Below are 18,818 nucleotides of genomic sequence, written 5' to 3' on the forward strand. Positions count from 1 at the left end.
AATGCCTCAAAGAGAGACTTTCATGCCAGGTTAACTATAACATATGCCTTATTAGCACTTAAAATACCTTTCATCCGGGTTTTTATACCTTCCTATGAATGTTCCTTTTTCTTACAACAGTTTATCGAAGGCCTAATTTTGAAAAATTTCCATTTTCTCAGATGCAGTTTAGTGCCCCCAGTTATTTGTGCATACATAAGCTACCATATCATCATCAAACTTGGTGATCTGCAGAGATGGTAAGGAGATGAAATAATTTGGATGGGTAGTTGAGCTTGCAAACCTCTGAATGCAATTATTAGGGCATTTTCAATTGCATACCACAAAAAAAAATCTAAACTACTCTTCAAAACCAAGCCTTAGAGTATATTTTGCCTCAAAAATTGCCTGTGTACCCTGCAGTCCAATCTTTAACTTTCCCTGGAGTACCTACATTGAAGTCACAAGGCACAATTTTACATTATTACTATCCTGGTAATAAAGAGATGTCATGCACACATAGAATTATAATTGACATTTCTGGAGGATCCAAGAACAAATCAGATGCCCATCTTCAGTATTAGTAGGGGAAACAGATTTGCTGGCACAGTAAAAATGCTGTATTCCACAAGTCTTCTCTTTTCAAGTTTTGTCCACTATTGACATCTTTCTTTAAGGTCCAAAACCTTAATCCTGAGCAAAGCCTGAGTAAACAGTCTGTGGAAAGGGGAGCTTCATGCTGGCTGTCTGAGGACAGAATCAGATGATTTTTGACTACAGAAAACCAGAAGAGACATTCTGTAACCAGACCTGCACTCCGGCTCAGCAAGAGCTCGAGGCCAATGGATCAGTGTAAATTATGGATTCACTGGCTACAACTTTGCCCAGTATGCCCCCACCAATGTGCAGAGACAATGGCCTTTGAAGACTGACACAGGATTTGGTCTTACGAAAATGTGTATCAATGTCACAGATCTTCTCTAAAAATATCATTAGAGATTTCAATGCTTTTTTTTCTGATGGGGCCTTCAGGTGTTCAGATGGGCTCCATTCTCTTCTCTTTTGTCTATATTTAGAAGCACTTCCAGAAAGACAGGCAGAAACCATTAGGAATATGATAAAATAAGATCCATTAAATATTTTTAAAGGTGATGACTGTGGCAGTCGTCATAAGGTTCTGCAGACAATACTAGGAATAGAACAGGCAATACTAAGACCAGAATGGAAACAGCCTTTTATTCTAAATTTCATTATGTACAGGGAAGCCATTTTACACAGTTTTGTAAACTCTGCATAAAAGAGCCATTGTCATCCAATGTCACTGTGCTTACATTAGTAACAAACACTGGAGTACATTATTAACAATAAAAACCATTAACAAACAGGCATAAAGACAGATACATGTGCTGAAATTTCACATAGATTCTAAAAACTGGTTGATGCAAAAATAAAATGTGCTGGTAAAAAAAGGCATATTTCAAATCACACAATATATGATTTTTCTTTTTCTTTCTTCTTTTTTTTAAGAATGAACTGTTGAGTCTTAATCTCAAGCCTTTTCACATGAGGATTTGCAGGCACTTTAGCAACCCAGCTATATTTTACCATACATGGAGTTCAGACCAAAAACCATAAAAAATACCTCCTGCAAAAGAAATTCTCATATCCCATATGCACATTAAAATATCACTGCTAGAGCAATCTTTTAATTTCAGTTATTTTTGGATACTAACATGTTTTCAGGATGATGTGTAAAAGGTTTTCTCCATTTATCTCTTACAAATACATTTTGGCGATTCTTTGATGTGGTACCATGATGTGAAGGTACAGCACATGAAATCACAAGGTGATTAGCCACAAAACTTTGCCAAATACAGAAAAAAGAGGGGTTTTTTTTTTGGGGGGGGGTGTTGTTTGCTCTGTGTGTGTGTGTGTGTGGTTTTTTTATTTAGCTTTCAGCTCCAAAAAGATAGTCTAATTTAATTTTGTCTAGCTTTAAGCCTTCCTTCCAACCCCACCACAATAAAGACCAGTTAACTATAATCATATATAGGATGACTGTGGGGGTAATTCTTCCTTAATTGTTTTCTTAGATACAATTGTCACATGCCTTAATATATTTTTAAGGAAAACAAACCACGAGCCAGACTTATGTTTTTCCAAAGTTCCTCCTATTTCATGAAGGAATAAATATGGACTGAGACTTTATAAATACAATACCCTCTCTTTCGTTATTTCACTGGTAAAGGACCATGTGTTAAGATATACTGAAAGAGGATTCCCAGGATAACTGAAAGCCATAATATTAATTTGCTTATGAATCAGGATAAAGATTTTTATATGAGCTCAGAGAAAAAGAATGTGTGCATAACAGGAGAAAAACATTTTTAGCATATAGACAATTAAATATTGATCATCAAAGACTGTAAATGACTCCATCATAAATCATCTTAGACGTGTGATCCTGAGTGGATGTAAGCCCTAGCCACTCAAGAGTGATATGTAACCCAACTGTACCCCAAGAGAAATAATAAAGATGTGTCGATGCTGTCTTCAACTTCAAGTTCTTTAATTTATGCCACAATTCTGTATTTTGGTGCAATAACTCACTGCAAAGTAGAACACATGAGAACAAATCCAAATAATAAGCCATTGACAGCTACTGGATTGGGTTAGGACGCTTGGTAACCAACACATTGCTTACCTATGGTATGATTGTCAAATGGTGGAAAATCCTTCCATGAATATAACACATAGGACAGAATGGCAAAGAGACATAAGGCCTATTGATTCTTTGCCCAGATTGCTAAAGGCACTGAAACAGACAGATATATTCCTTAGTACCCTCAGTTTAAACAGTTTTTGAAATACAAGTCTTTATATGAAAATGTTCCTTATTGCATGATATGTTGCTCATCTTCTTCTTCAACTCAAGAATAAAATGGCCTTCCCTTTTCTGGAGTTTGTAATCTGTTCAACCTGGCTACCTGAGATGGTGAAGGTGGCACATCTTGCCTGAAAGGACCTTTCGGCAGGACATAATTAGGCTCTTGAATTTTCTTATATGAGTCATAGTTGTTTGTCCCTTCAGAAGATGTTTTTTTTTTCAATTGTTGCTCTTTCCGCCTCTGTTCTTGTCGGAGTAGTTCTTGAGTTTCTAGCATTACCCTGGCATTGAAGCCATGGCTTCCCATGTAGCCATTTCTTGATCCTTGGTAGCTGGAATACCGGGGGTTTTCCTTTGCAGTCTGGAACCCTTCACCAGGACAGTAGCTCTGTTCCCAGGAGTCTTGAGATACAGAACTTGCATTTTTTCTACTCTGCCTGAAAAGAAGAATGGAAAAAATGTTTTTAAAGAAATCCACAGGACCCTCTTAGGCTATGTCTACACTACAGTGATCTTTTGAAATAAGTTCTTCCAGAAAATCTCTTCCAAAAACACTTCTTTCATAAGACCACACCCATACATACAAAAACCCGCCCAAAACAGATCAGAAGATTGATTCATTCCTTCGATAGAGAGCAAGCACACAGACCCTGCTCTTTTGAAAGAACAGGTCAGGGACTGAAAAATCCAGTGCCATGAGGACTGCTCTTTTGCAGGATGGGCTCATGGAGCATCTACACACTTTTTTTTTTTTTTTTTTTGAAAGCAGCATTAGAAAAAAGGTGCTCTTCCTGACCTGGGAGCTGAAGAAGAGTTCCAGAAGAAGAGCCGCGTTCTTTCAATTTCAGATCAAAAGTGCATTTGTGCATAGATGATCTGTATGTTCTTTTGAAAAAGGGACAGCTTTTCCAAAAGAACTTGCTAGTGTGGATGCAGCCTTAACGTTTAAACAGTAATCATTAGAAGAACAGGGATCCAAGAGTCAAGTCAACTTGTTCATAAAGTAATTTCCCCACCGGCCACATAATGTAACTCTCAGCTGATATTACCCTTGCAGCTGGTAAACTTCTTGATGCGTTCTTCTCTCTCCCCCCAATGACCATTTTGTCTCTTTTGCATTTGAGATGTATTTCCAAAGTACTGCAGGAGTATGGAATTTGCCAGGCAGAACAACAACAACCATCTGAATCTTTAAAAATGTTATAATTCAACTGGAAGCCAACAAAACAGCCTACAAAAATATTGCCAGAATGCCAGAGAAACAAGATAACAGCAAGAAGATGTAATAAATGGTAAGTCAGTTATGAAAGATTTAAATCTAAACTCCTATTTGATTAAAAACACAACAGGTTGATCCTTTACATATTTGCTTTAAAGCTATATCAGTCTGCTGACAAAACTCATCATTGATGTACAGTGCCAATGACTTTTTGTTCTTTCAGAATCCAGAGTTAGAAGAGTATTGTATGATCAGAACTGTTTTCCAGCATCTTTCATGAAGGGAATGGAAGGGATAACCTATTTTGCTTATATTCTGGCTCCACAGGGTAGATAGATAAATCAAATGCATACAGGAATTACAAATTCTTATTGCCTTTTTACAATAAATCACCACATTATTTCAAAGAAACATTATTGTTCTGAAATATCTTTAATTTACTATCTAGCTACTAGATGCTTTTATGACTTTAAAATAAGATTGGATATGATAAAGTAAAACAATTTGGGGCTGGAAAAAGAGAGATATCTACTTTGAGATTAAAATTAGTGTAAGAAAATCAAGCAGTAAAACAAAATATATTGCTGCATTAATCAATAGGAAAGTCATTTAACTGCTTTATATATATAGATCAGTTTTTCACGTCAACACATAGAATAACAACAAGATTCAGTTTTAGCTTAGTAGACTTATTTGGCAAGTCACTTAACCTCTTTGTGCTTCAGCTCAGAGACAACTACACTTAACCCCATTTGTAATATACTCCGGGATCACTGGATGAAAACTTTTTTTATACCATGGACATTAAATGAATTACTACTAATGTTGATATTCGCCTACCATTCTTTAAAAAAACCAAGCTCTATTTCCTACTGGCATAGGAGCAAACTGAATGACCCTTAGGGTACAAAACTTCCCAAGTTTTTTCTGAACTATGGCAAGATAACTTTTCAATACGTAAGACTAGGTTGGAGTTAAACATTACTTAGAACAGTTCCACATGGAAAATGGGAATGACTAACCAAACAGACTTCATCTAATTACTGTTTTCTGGTACTTGCTCAAAATTTGTTGGACCATTTGTGCTGTCTTTTTGGGAAGATTTCTTAAATGTGGATGAAGTTTTACTTTCCTAAAGCACTCAACATTTAACTTAAAAATTAAAAAGGCTGCTTGAAGTAACACAAGATGGAAAGTAACCAAGTTTAAGAATAAAATCAGTGCATCTGTGTTAATCATAAAACTGATTGTATCAATGAATTTGGGACACGAATGGCACTAGTGATAGTGAGATTTCTTCCTAGGTTAGTCAAAAATCTCTAAACAATCTGGATGATTGAAAAGCTCACAGATGTCCCATTTTACTGTTTTATTATTGGTAATTTTCTGAAGCACACAATTTCAGCAGCACGACTTTCTAACAACTCCCTTTACCTTGACCTGAGAATAAACACTTGTGTTTGTAAACGTGTGAAGAGTGATATGAATACTGTAACTAAATACTCGTTAAATGCACATTAATAAGCATTCCTATTCATTTTCTTGTATTTTTTGCACTCTAACATATTCAATAAATTCCTCTTCCACTGTTATTCATAAACCTCTCTGTTTTCTATGGTTATTTTCCAAATTTGTGGGGAATGAAATTTCTCTTTAAAAATACACATTTCTGTAGGTGGACCTTTGCATTAGAGCTGATCTCCAGCTTTGCGACACTACAGTGATGGCTAAAATGGCAAAAACTGAAACACAGGTTCATTTCACTAGGAGGGTGGTGGAGCACTGGAATGCGTTACCTAGAAAGGTGGTGGAATCTCCATTCCCAGAGGTTTTTAAGTCCCAGGTTGACACAGTCATGGCTGGGATGATTTAGTTGGGGTTGATCCTGCTTTGGGCAGGGAGCTGAAGTTGATGATCTCCTGAGGTCCCTTCTAGCCCTAAGATTCTATTATATGATTCTATGTTCAAAATGCAGGATTCACATTTCCCAGGTGCCTTAACAGGACTAACAGGATGAAAGTGGATTCCAGTTTTTTTCAAGAAAGCCCATACTATTATTATTTATACAGGGTTTGGCATTTTTCCCCTCCATTTCCCCTAATCCCCGAACCTGTCTGAGCTTTATTTATATCACAATAGACCACAGGTGGAGCAGCGCCCTTTGAGAAATGCAAGGTCTGAAAAATTCTAGTATAACATGGCTAGAGAAAGAGACTTTCTGTGTCATCTCTTGATACTCACACTCTCTTGATCCCCTGGAATCATGGAAGACTGGGGTTGGAAGAGACTTTGGGAGGTCATCTAGTCCATCCACCTGCTCAAAGCAGGACCAACCCAAACTTAATCAGTCCAGCCAGGGCTTTGTAAAGCCTCACCTGTAAGGATTCCATTCCAGTGCTTCACATCACCATCCTCCTAATGAATTAGGTTTTCCTTATATCCAAGCTAGACCTCCCTCCACTGAAACTTGAGACCACTGCTCCGTGTTCTGTCATCTGCCATAGCTGAGAACAGACAAGCATCATCCTCTCTGGAACCTCCCTAAAGGTAATTGAAGGCTGCTATTAAATCCCCACTAACTCTTCCTTCGTGCAGACTAAATAAGCCCAGTTTCATCAGAATCTCCTCATAAATCACATACTCCAGTCCCCTAATAATTTTCATTGCCCTCCACTGGACTCTCCAGTTTGTCCACACAGTTTCTGTAGCAGGGGACCCATCACTGGACACAATACTCTTAGATGTGGCTTCACCAGTGCCAATAGAGGGAAATAATCACTTCCCTCAATCTGTTGGAAATGCTCCTACATATGAAGCCCAATATGCCATTACCCTTCTTGTCAACAAGGGCACACTGTTGACTAATATCCACCGTAATCTCCAAGTCCTTTTCTGCAGAACTATCACTTAGCCAGATGGTCCCCAGCCTGTAGCAATGCATAGGATTCTGTCCTAAATGAAGGACTCTGAATTTGTCCTTGCTGAACCTCATCAGATTTCTTTTGGCCCAATCTTCCAATTTGCCTACATCACTCTGGATTCTAACCCTACCCTCCAGTGTACCCTCCAGTGTAACTCCCTGCAGCTTAGAGTCATCTGCAAACTTCCTGAGAGTGCAATCAAACCCATCGTCCAGATAATAAGTGAAGACAGTTAAGACAATAGCCCCAGGATAACCGACCCATATGGCATTTTGCTTGATGCCAACTAGACATCAAGCCATCGATTGCTATCCGTTGAACTCAACGATCTAAACCAGTGGTGTCCAATAGGAATTCAAAGATTGCCACACTTGTGGTTGTCGTCTTTCCATATTCTCCCCGTCCCCAGTAAATCCCCTCCCCCAGAGCCAGGCACTCCCAGTCCCCTCCCCCGCTCTAAATAAATGCATATTTACACTTAATCTGAACCTTTTTCATATTCACTTACCTTTTTTAATTACCTCATCCTCTGAAAGACATACTAAAATGCCAAACCTCAGAGTTAGGAGCACCAGAATTACAAACAGATCAATCAACCCATAGCCCATTTGGAACTGGAAGTACACAATCAGGCAGCAGCAGAGACCCTTTCCCCAAAAAAGCAAATACAGTACAGTACTGGGTTAAATGTAATCTACTAATACAAATAAAGGGAAAGTAGGATTTCTCTTCTACACAGTCAAATTTCAAAGCTATACTAAGTCAAGGCTCCGTTGTAAACTTTTGAAAGAACTACAACATTTTGTTCAGCTACAAACATTTTGGAGTTTCAGAAAACAACCTTCATTCCTGAAGTGTATGCTACTTTGAGGTTTTCCTGTACTTCTCAGCAAAACTAACAAGAGCTCTGTGACATAAGCCACTCGACAGGTAGAAAGAGGTCTACTACGGGAGAAAAACAGCTATGTAGCTGCCATTTTGAAAAGTTTCCTTACAAAAAAATCTAGAAAACTCCAAACACCATGGCCGTGTCTACACGTGCCGCTTCTTTTGGAAACAGCATGGTAATGAGCAGTCTGTAAGATGCTTATGAACCACGGATGTAAATTTCCCATGCCTAATTAGCATATGGCTATTGATTCAGAATCTGGAAGAAGCTCTTTTGGATTCCAAAATACATGTGCAGATGCATGGCCTGTGCAGGTCTTCCGGAAGGAGAAATTAACATCTGCGCCTCATTAGCATCTTCTGGACTGCTCCTTACTGTGATGCTCCCAGAAGAAGAGGCATGTGTAGACGCAGTCCATAAGTTTAAATTTCCTTTTTTCCATTTTCTTCCAAATTTCCCAGGAAAAATCTAAGTAGACTGAATTGTGGCATGTGAAAAAGCAAGAGTTGTGGTTTCTTTTGCAGAATAGTGGAGGTGATAATGGGGTTCAAAATCAGGGATTTGGTGGTAAACTAATACCATTTTTACCTATCAAAGTTCTAGGGTTGCTGCAAAATAAAACAGTGAAATGGCCATTTTAGGAAGGCTTCAGCAGTTCTTGGTGTTAAGATGTATATATAGCTATTACACACGTCACAAAATCCATACAGGGAGCAAAACAAGGGCAATATAATACATAACACCAGGCCTGCTGATGGGGGTGGGAGAGGAAGGGGACAGTTGCATATGGACCCAGTGTTTCAAAGGGGCCTGGAGCTACAACTGCACCACTGCTACTGTGGTCTGAGTGGCGCTAAGGGCTGACTGCCTTAGGCCCAAACGATTCTGCCCTTGGTTCTGCCCCTTCTGGGAGCATAGAGCCAAGCTCCCCTCTCACCTTGCCCCAGGGGCCCACAGTGACCATTGGCCCCACTGCAAAAGGCAGACCCAAACAGGGAGGTTTTCAAGCTTAAAGTACCCCTAGTGAAAGGCAGCTCAATTCTACCTCAGTTCTTATCATGGATTTCCACAATCAATATCTGACAATTTTAAAAAATATCCACATTCACATACAGTGTTAAAATCCAGCCATTCTTACGCAACCTACGCTACAAGCTGGGTAAAATTCTTACCATTCAGTTTTACTTAATATTTGGCCTTTGTTTCAAATTAACTCTAAGCAGTTCTTTGCCCTGTGAACTTTTTGTAAGTACAGATTTGTTTAGACTAAAGGATATTAATTGTCAGCATTCCAATGTTAATGATCCAGTAAGTTTGAAGAAACCCACATGCCAGAAACTTGGATGTGACTCAGTTTTGGTTAGTGCTTCATGTTTGTCTCCATGTTCTTTTGTTTGATTTTTTTTGCTTTTTAAAATAAGTTTGTGTGTCAACCTCACAAGATTGATTTTTCATTTGGAAAGAAATTAGGCAATACAAAAAATATGACACACACAAACTGCACGCACCCTCAGTTTGCTTCTCTCCTCTGATCTATTTCTTTCTCCAAAGATTCCTTCCTAAAGATGGAAAGCGATAGTACTGGTTGAACTCCTCTCATTCGGCACCCTTGGGCCCTGAATGGTGCCGGACAAGAGAATTCGCTGGGTCATGGGGGACTAAATATTGTCTAGCACATTACTAACATTTCCACGACTTACTGGGCTCTTAGAAAACATTTAGAGGTAAATTATAGCTAAATAGCAGCACAGAACACTGAGAGCCAGGACTTGTGGCTGTAAATAAACTTTATGGAACTATGGGAAACTTGGCCACACCCATGATACGTGGTTGTCCGGCTAACTAAAATCATGCCAGATTATGGATGTTGCCAGATGAGAGAGGTCTTGATTACAGAGGTTCAGCTTGTAGATCAGGGGTAGGCAACCTGTGACCTGCAGGCTACATGGGGCCCACTGGGATTCTATGTGTGTCCCACGCACCCACCTGCAACCCTTCTTCTCACATCTCTCTCACTCTGGGGGACCTACACTTTCCTTCTCTTCCCCTCCCTTCTGAAACTTCCAGAGTCCTGTGAATCAGTTGATTGACTGTGTTCAAGCTCTGGGAGGCAGAGGGAAGAGCAGGGACGGAGGATGCTTGGGGAGGAGGAGAGGAAGAGGGCCAGGTGGGGCTTTGAGTAACGGGATTGAATGTGGGCGGGATCTGCAGCAGACGAGAGGGTCGAGCAGCCCCAACAAAATGAGGAGTGACACATATTTAAAGCAAGGGCATATATGAAGTGCACGCTGATTACACATGCCAGCCCTGAGCTCCCTCTACTTCTTTATGTTACTTTTGCCAACAATTTCATTTGCCCCAGTAATGGATCACTCTGTCTGTGTCTACACTACAAAATAACTTCAAAGTTAACTTCAAAGTAAGAGGCTACTTCAAAGGAGCCTGCAGAGCATCTACACACACTTTTCCTTACTTCAAAGTTAACTTCAACATAAGGGAGGCTAACTTCAAAGTCACAACACTGTTCCCAGGAATGGAGCAGTGCACTAGTTCAAAGTTTAACTTCAAAGTAGGGGGTGTGTAGACGCTTAACTTCGAAGTTGTACTTGTAGTGTAGACACAGCCTCTGGGTTGCAAAGGAGACTCAAGTGCAATGTATTTAATTTGCACATACCCGATTTCAATCCTGCATCCCACAAAGAGAAAGGAGGGTCACTCATGTGGCCCACTCACTAGCCCTCCTTGTGCATCACTGCTCTGAAGTAATCCTAAGGGGTGGCGGGGACCCAGACACTACATACTACCACCCATTGATTTTCATGCCTCTTCCTAATTGCATGTGTTACTTACAAGGCCGTCCTTATGGTTTATGGTGTTCTCCAAGGAGTGTGTGTGTGGGGCAACAGAGGAATAGCCACTCCATAGGGTGAGGGCTACACTCAGGGCACAAGAGTGGTTGCAAGGAGCAGAGTAAGAAGATATTTCATGTGGTTCCCAACTGCCACCAGCCCCATGCTCAGGGTCCTGCCTGCCAGCCGAGCCACTACTGCCAGCCCAAACCCAGGGTCCCCCATGCAGCACTTGGAGCCCTCTCAAATTTTGTGGTGCCTGATGCAGCTGCATATTCTGTGTATGCGTAAGGAGAGCCCTGATTACTTAGGCTTGACAGGCATCTGCTTTTCGACCAGAATGGCCAGTTGAAATGGGCTCCTGCTGTCTCCACTCAATGGGCTGCTAAAAGTGAGGTCAGTGGTGCAGCATGGCAAAGGCGGACTCCCTGCCTGCTCTGGCTCTGCATGGCTCCAGAAGCAGTCAGCATATCCCTGCAGCTCCTATATGCAGGAGTGGCCACAGGGTCTCGGAGTGTCAGCTCTGCAACTCCAATTGGCTGGCAATCACAGCCAATGGGAGCTGCAGAGGCAGGCCACACACAAAGACCCCAGACCCCTCCACCTAGGAGCCAGACATGTCAGACACTTCCAGGTAGTGCAGCCCAGCACGCAGCTCACACCCTGCACCTGCTCCTGCAACCCAATACCTTGTTCCAGACTTGAGCTCCTTCCTATACTCCATACCCCTTGGCCCCAGCCTAGAACCCCATCCTCCAACCCAAATCCCTCATCCCCAGCCTCACCCCAAACATAGCCCCCTGCCACTTAGCCCTTCGTTTATGGGCCCACCAAGAGCCTGTATCCCCAGCTGGAGCCCTCATCCCTTCCCACATCCCAACTGCCTGCTGTAGCCCAGCAAAAGAGAGTGAGAGTAGGGGGAGAGTAAGTGAAGAAGGGAAGGAGGATGGCTGTAAGAGGTGTGGTCTCAGAAAAGGGGCAGGGCAGGGAGCAAGGTGAGGGTGAGTGCAATTAGACAGCTGGCAACCGGAGCATTACTCCTCATACTTCTGTTAAACGAAGTGCACGTGCTAAGCACAGCAGTTTTCTTCCAGACAAAAAAAATTAGCTCCAGGCTCACATATCCCAAAAAGTTTTGGACTCTTTATATACCTGGGTAATGAACTATACTGGCGCTGAGCTTGTTGGAAGCTCTCTCTTTCTTCTTGTCGCTGCCGCTGCATCTGAACTTCTACAGATACAGAGTGTCTGCCACTCTGGGAGTATGTCTTGGAGTTTGACTAGAAAATGAAAAGTTAAAAAACATTATTAAGCAAAGCATAAAAATGTCTACACAGGAGCAATTAATTCAATTACTGTTATGTAGCCACACACATACTTTAAAATAACAGCAGCACGCCACTCAAACTGGTCTTTGCATAACCATAATATAATAACACCATTAACTATAGACTGTATTTTAATCTGACCCTTAATTTTTGAAATGTTATCTGATAAAAAGTAATGGTCCAACTGAGATTTAGTCTGATCTGATGGAATATGTAACTCAATGTAAAATCAGCGGGCCAGATTCTCAGCTGGTGTAAATCAATATCATGTCTGTGATGCTAAGGGTGTTTATATCAGCTGTGGATCTGAACCCATGTAAGTAAGGATATCACAGTATGGCCATAACATTTGCACAACATTAATTGGTTCAATGAAACTCCAGTTCTGCTTCTTACTATGTAATGCAGTAACATGCACATGTGGGGCTGGATTCTCCAGTCAGCTACAAACAGAGCCAAGTGAATGCACATTGTCTGAAGGGTCCCTGTTCACAAAGGAAATCACTGGCTGGTGTGAAAGAGGCCACAGTTGCACCTGGTCTGGTACTTGCCATATCCCCTTACTTGAATGCATAAGGTTGGGGGAATTGTGTCAGAGATGAGGAGGGCAGGGAACATAGCAGGGTGAGAGTCCATCACAAACATCTGCTCGACTGCTTCAGCTTTAAAGTGCTCTGGGGCCAGGCAAAGCAGAATAAGGGAGTTACAGTCACAATCCCCCTTTCACTGTGTCTGTATAAAGAGAATTCAGCCAGCAGTCTTTTGAATGCCAGCACTGGGTAAGGGGTTGGGACTGGAACTAGTAAGTATAGGAAGTCTCCTGTTGGACTGCTCTAATCCACAATCCTTTACTTGATGTTGGTGGCGTATGCAAGGAAAGACTGTAAAGGAAAGAATGGCAGAGTATTTATTTAAGGACAGATTTTCAGAGGCACTGAGCAGTTAAAATTCCAATTAATTTTAGTAAGCGCAGAACATGCTGAGCTTCTCTGAAATGATTATTTTTATGGTATATATGACTTGGGGATAAAAATGCCAAGGCACAGCTGAGATGGGTCCACTGATTTGGGCTTGCAAGGTACCAGAGCACAGGCTACAATTTTAGCCTGAACCTCCACAAAGAATTCTTTCTCAGCTGGAAACCAAAGTATTTGACCTAGATGAACTTGTGGGTTTTTTATGTCTGTGCAGATATACCCTCAGGCCATGTCTACACAGGAAGCCTCTGGTGACAAAAATCACTGTCGAAGAGATTTCCTGGCACAACCTCTGTTGACAGACCACTTCTATGCATAAAAGCAGATTGAAAGAGCAATCTGCTCTGTCGACAGAGAGCAGCCAGACTCCCTGGCCCTCTCTCAACAGAACCGCTGACTGGAAGCTCTGCAAACAGGACTGCTCATTGAACCAGAAGTGCTCTCTCACAACAAAAGTGCCCTGGAGTGTCTACACAGCTGTTTTGTCAACAGAACACTGTTGAGAGAGGTCTTTCATCTGAATGGGGAGAGGTATAACGCTGCCAGTGGATGTGTCGGGTTTTGTCAACAAACTGTTGACAAAGTGCACTTGCCATGTAGACCCTCCATGTTTTTTTCCAGCAAAAGCCCAGTTTTGCCAGAAAAGGCCACTTGTGTAAATGTGGCCTTAGTCTTTAGCAGCGTATCCCGGGCATAATTCCTTATGAAAGGAGTACTTACACTGAACTTGTGTATAATATCCCGTGCAAAACACTACCTCGCTCAACTTCGATATGATCCTTTCATCAAGTGGATAGAAGTCTTCCACAGAAAATACTAGCAAGTTCTGTGGAAAGACTAGGGCAATCAATACCTCATGGCAAGGATTTGAAATAACATTAGAGCCGGGATGTAGTTGTGGCATTGAAATTCTGGAACATTACATTGGGTTGAGATGAAAATGGGCTATTGTTTTGATAGCACCGCACATTACAAGACTCATATTTGACCATATTTTATGACTTCAAGGTTTTCCATATGTTGCCAATATAGCAAACAATGCTGTCATATGTCAGACATAGGTGAAAACTAGTTATTTAAAAAATCAAATTTATACTTCTCTCTAAAAAACATTAGCTGTGTTGGTACGTGAATTATGTTTCATCACTTTTTGCCTTTTCCTCTATCTCTTTCACCTGTAGTAAATACCTCTTTTGTCTTCTGACATTATATTTTTGCAGCAGACATACATAGCAGTGGCTGACAAACATATGAAGATAAAAGGTTTTTCAAAAGCTCCTCACATTTTGAAGGCAAATGTTAAAACAGAGAGTTGTAATTCTTGACTTAAGCTGCTCCTTTGTTTTAATATATATCCAGGAACTTGAAAGTAGCCAGTAAAATATAAAATGTGAGGCAGGTCTACAGGTGCTAGAACCTCTTTTCTGAACCACAACATACATCAGATGGAATATCAGCAACAGCTCAAAATCTGACAGATAAAATTTGGAGAGCAACTGCTTTACTTGCTACTAGACTATTGTAATGTATGAGTATCATTTTGAGAATATAAAATGGAAAACAAGTAGTCCAGAGAGTCCATGATATAATAATGGTGCTTAATATAGGGATAGATTTACCCTCTAAAAGCCCCAATAAAAATATTTATAACAAAAAATATCCCTTTAAACAAAGGGTATGATGATGAGGCAATAAATTCAGTGTCATAAACAGGAAACTCACTGAGATAAACTACACTGAATATACATATATAATTCCCACAGACAAATTTCCATAGCGTACTTTAAAGAGAAGAGTATTTTACTTCACAATGATGTCAACTTTCCTAACTTTATTATGAATCTGTGATAGTGTGTGTTTTACTTAACGTCCCAGAGTATGGAGGAAAAGGTTAGGGTTAGGGTTAGGATTTCAACTTTCATTTGATAAAAAAGAGTAAGATTCTAGCTGTTCTGTTTCCAGAAGGATTACAGAGAAAACTTTGAAATTACAATTGCAAATGCTTAAATGCAATGCAACTTTGAATTTGCAGAAAGAGTCAATGACCAGAAGGCAAATAATTTTTCCCCCACATATTTATTATTACATTTATTTTTAAATCATGATTTTAAGCTAACTTCATGATTTTCTGGGACCTGATTCAGGATTTTTGAATGCTTGGGGTTGACAAAACTGATGGCACATACAGTTATTCCGTGGGCAACAAAAAAAAGTCTGATTGTATGAGGAATAATGTGGTAGGATAATACATCTAATTTGTTTCCCTGTTCATTTGCAAGAGCAATAATGTTTCACTTGTTTCATAATTCAGGCGATAGGACTTCAGAACATTTTACAGCATGCACAAGGATTAAGCAACCAGACCCTTCAAATTCAGGAGATTTTAAAACATCAGCAAACTGCTTTGCAGCTTACATGAAAGCGAAAAATCTGATTTTTAAGTCACAGCCACTTTCAAATGTCAAAATATTAAAAATCTTGATCATGTAAATAATTTTGTTTGTCTATGTAACTGTCTTTTAAACACTGGTTTTCCACAATTTGTCAGAGTAGTTTGGGTCTAAGGCTGGCAGTGTTGGCTAAAAGGTACTATGAAATATAGGATTTTGCAGAGCACTCAAGTGCACAAAATGTGAATGTACACAAGAGAAAAACATTCACACACAATATACTGTATATTAATATATAAAAAGTAACATGGAAACATTACAAAAGTGATAAAACCTTGTAAAATGTTCATAGATGAGCCAAAATTAAAACTTATGGGCCCACCTCTCAAAAGTGGGGGTTTATATTGGGTACTTGAATCTGGATTAGATTCCTTGATACCAGTGTAAGACTCTACAACTATCAGAGGGGTAGCTGTGTTAGTCCGTATCCACAAAAATCAAAGCCCTGTGGCACCTTATTGACTAACAGATTTATTGGAGCATAAGCTTTTGTGGGCAAAGACCTACTTCGTCAGATGCAAAGAAGTGGGTCTTTAGCCATGAAAGCTTATGCTCCAATAAATCTGCCAATCTACAAGGTGCCACAGGACTTCTTCTTGTTTTTGCAGACTCTACAGAGGGTCTCTGGATGCAAGGATGTGGGCTATGCAAGTCTCAGGCCCCTGAATAGTTTCTAATGTGTCTACACATGGATTTGTTGTCAACCAGGTTTGAAAACTGCACTTTATAACCAACATTTTTATGCTGGTGTGTCTTAAGGCAGGCACCTAAATCAACTTACCTGACTTTCAGAAGCGATAAGGCCTGCGCCTCCTATTAAGTCATTTGAAGTCAAAGTTGCTCAACACCTCCGAGACCCAGGCCAGTTATGTATTTGCCTAATGGTGTGTCTACGCTGCAAACAAAGCCCCATGGTGGGCCCGTGCAAGCTGAGACAGGTTCCTAGGGCTTAGTCTTGTGGGGCTGTTTAATTGCCCTGTAGCTGCACAGGCTGGACACAAGGTTCTAGGACCTCTGCAAGGTGGGAGGGTTGCAACCTGAGCCCAACATCTGCATTTCAGTTAAACAGCCCCTTTACCTCATCCCTCACGAGCACAAGTTAGTTGTCACAAGCCAGTTGTGGGTGTCTAATTCAAGTACAGACATACCCTAACTGCCTTTCACGCTCTTCATTTGAAAATCCTGATTGTAGAATGGATTAAAGTCTGAATTTAAGTATCCGAAGTATGAGAGTATGGCAAATGAAAGCCTCATGTATCACGGATGTGATGTCACACCAAAAATCTCTCAAATTTGCTAATCTTTTTCTTAAATTGATCAGAGAAATTCATATATCCACATAAAACTTTCTTTGTGTAAATGACTGAGAAAGATATATATAAGAATGTTACCTTATTACTAAAATTTAATGCACAGAGAAAATGTGTTTTCTAAAGGAAATGTTTGTTAGGATTTGTCAGTTGTATTTCACCCCCGCACATATGAAAACAATTTATGTTGCTACCAAAAAAAAAAACCAAAACCCTACATGAAGAATAAAAGAAAGTCTTCATGGTGAAAAAATGTAATGTCTAGCAACTCAAACAATACACTTGGAACAGAGCACAAAAACATTTTAGCACCTCTACAAACAGGTACCATAAGGAAAAATATAATTACAATAATTCTTTGAAGCCATCAAACAAACCGGGCAACAGCTTTTAGTGCAAATTGCAAAGAACACTAGCCTTGTTTGTGATGAGATGTATGACAAGCATTGACCTTTTAAATCAAAAAGCGGTCAAGGCTGCAATAACAACCAAGGCTGAATTATACGAATAAATGTATGTTCAAGTCTTCAACAACACATTGAAGTGATGATGATAGCTATTCCACTCAGCAACATTAAACAGAATGCAGGACACTCAACTTGTAAAATGAAAACTCAACACGAGGGTGTGATGGGTATAAAATTAGACAGCTCTATTCTTAAATAGACATTACTTTAAAACCTGGCTTGGGAAAGTGACACATTTCTAAAGCAACAGTTATGGTATCAAATGAGTAAAACTAAGCAGTAATTTTGCATGGAATGTGCTGATGTCATTAATCTCGCTGGACCATACTGTACCCTTCACTTCTGCCAACAGAGGATTCACGTGAATCTCAGCCTGGGGAGAGTGAAGAAGAGCAGGCACAGTGTCCCTCAGCAGCCTTATTCCCCTTTATGGCGGAAGTCTTTCCATGGAGTTCAGGACAATATCCAAGGAACCATTACTACCACCTAACCCGTGGATCTCCTGTGGGTACGTTAATACTAACTTATTCAGTTTCCCTCTCCACAGGTTGGAATTCACTTGCTTTAGGACACTAGCAGAGTCCACGAGAGTGTGGTTCCTGTAGGAGTTGCACTATCACAGAATTAGGCTGTGTCTACACTATGAGAAAAATATCAATTTTAAGTCAGTTAACCTGATTTTTCCAACTGCCTGTCCTAACTGTAAATTCCATAAGCTTTATGGACCACTAAAATTGACATATCAAAGTCTTAAAATCATAGTAACCTGACGGGTGTAGCATTCAGTTCAAATTTAAAATTCCGAATGAAGAGAAGTGAGGATGCACCATGGCTTTAAATCCAATTCATTAGCCTCCACAGATAGCCTGTACGTGCCCCACAGTTCTCTGCTCTGGCCTTTTACATCTCCACTGCTCTCAGGTGTGGAGGAATTAAGCAACAGGAAGACTATTACAATTCGGCACCTGGAAGCCCATGGCTGCAGAGTTATGAGAGGCTGAAAAATCTCTCTTTTTCTCTGCTAGTAGTGCAGCGGTGGTGTCTGAGATTCCGTGTACACCCCTGCTAGCCGCTTCTTTTTCTGCACTGCCTGGCACCAGCCACTGACCCCACATACCATGTGTCAGCTAGGCTGTGGGTGGGAGTCATGCTTATCTGGTAGGATGAGAAACTTCTTTTCAGCCTTGCATGTTGAATAGTAACAGAGAGGGAGCCGTGCTAGTCTATGTACTATCAAAAGAAAAAGCAGTCAAGTAGCACTTTAAAGACTAGCAAAATAATTTATTAGGTGAGCATTCGTGAGACAGACCCACTTCTTCAGACCATAGCCAGACCAGAACAGACTCAATATTTAAGGAAAGATGACGTCTGTCTGGATCTGGGCGACTTTTGACTTCTAACTCCCTTAGACAAAGGGTTAATAGGCACAAAACAGACACCAAAACACTCCAGATCCACAAACCAGTTAGTCAACATTTTAATGGAATGGGGCATTCTGTTAATGACTTAAGAGTTTGCATGTTACTGAAAAAATTTTCGCTG

General features: G+C 40.4%; 1 protein-coding gene across 7 annotated transcripts in view; it reads right to left on the minus strand.

Annotated features, from left to right (window-relative positions):
* Positions 1–1,180: 1,180 nt before the first annotated feature.
* The window catches only part of PARD3 (par-3 family cell polarity regulator), a 735,311-nt gene continuing 717,673 nt past the window's right edge, over positions 1,181–18,818 (minus strand). For all 7 annotated transcript variants that reach the window (XM_074984984.1, XM_074984976.1, XM_074984978.1 and 4 more), the window contains 2 exons: positions 11,897–12,024; positions 1,181–3,303 (listed from right to left, as the gene is read on the minus strand). In XM_074984984.1, coding sequence (XP_074841085.1) covers positions 2,910–3,303; positions 11,897–12,024 — 522 coding nt within the window. In that variant the 3' untranslated portion in view covers positions 1,181–2,909. The remainder of the gene's footprint in view (positions 3,304–11,896; positions 12,025–18,818) is intronic.

The sequence above is a fragment of the Carettochelys insculpta genome, chromosome 2 (genome assembly GCF_033958435.1).
Source record: "Carettochelys insculpta isolate YL-2023 chromosome 2, ASM3395843v1, whole genome shotgun sequence".
Classification (NCBI taxonomy): domain Eukaryota; kingdom Metazoa; phylum Chordata; order Testudines; family Carettochelyidae; genus Carettochelys; species Carettochelys insculpta.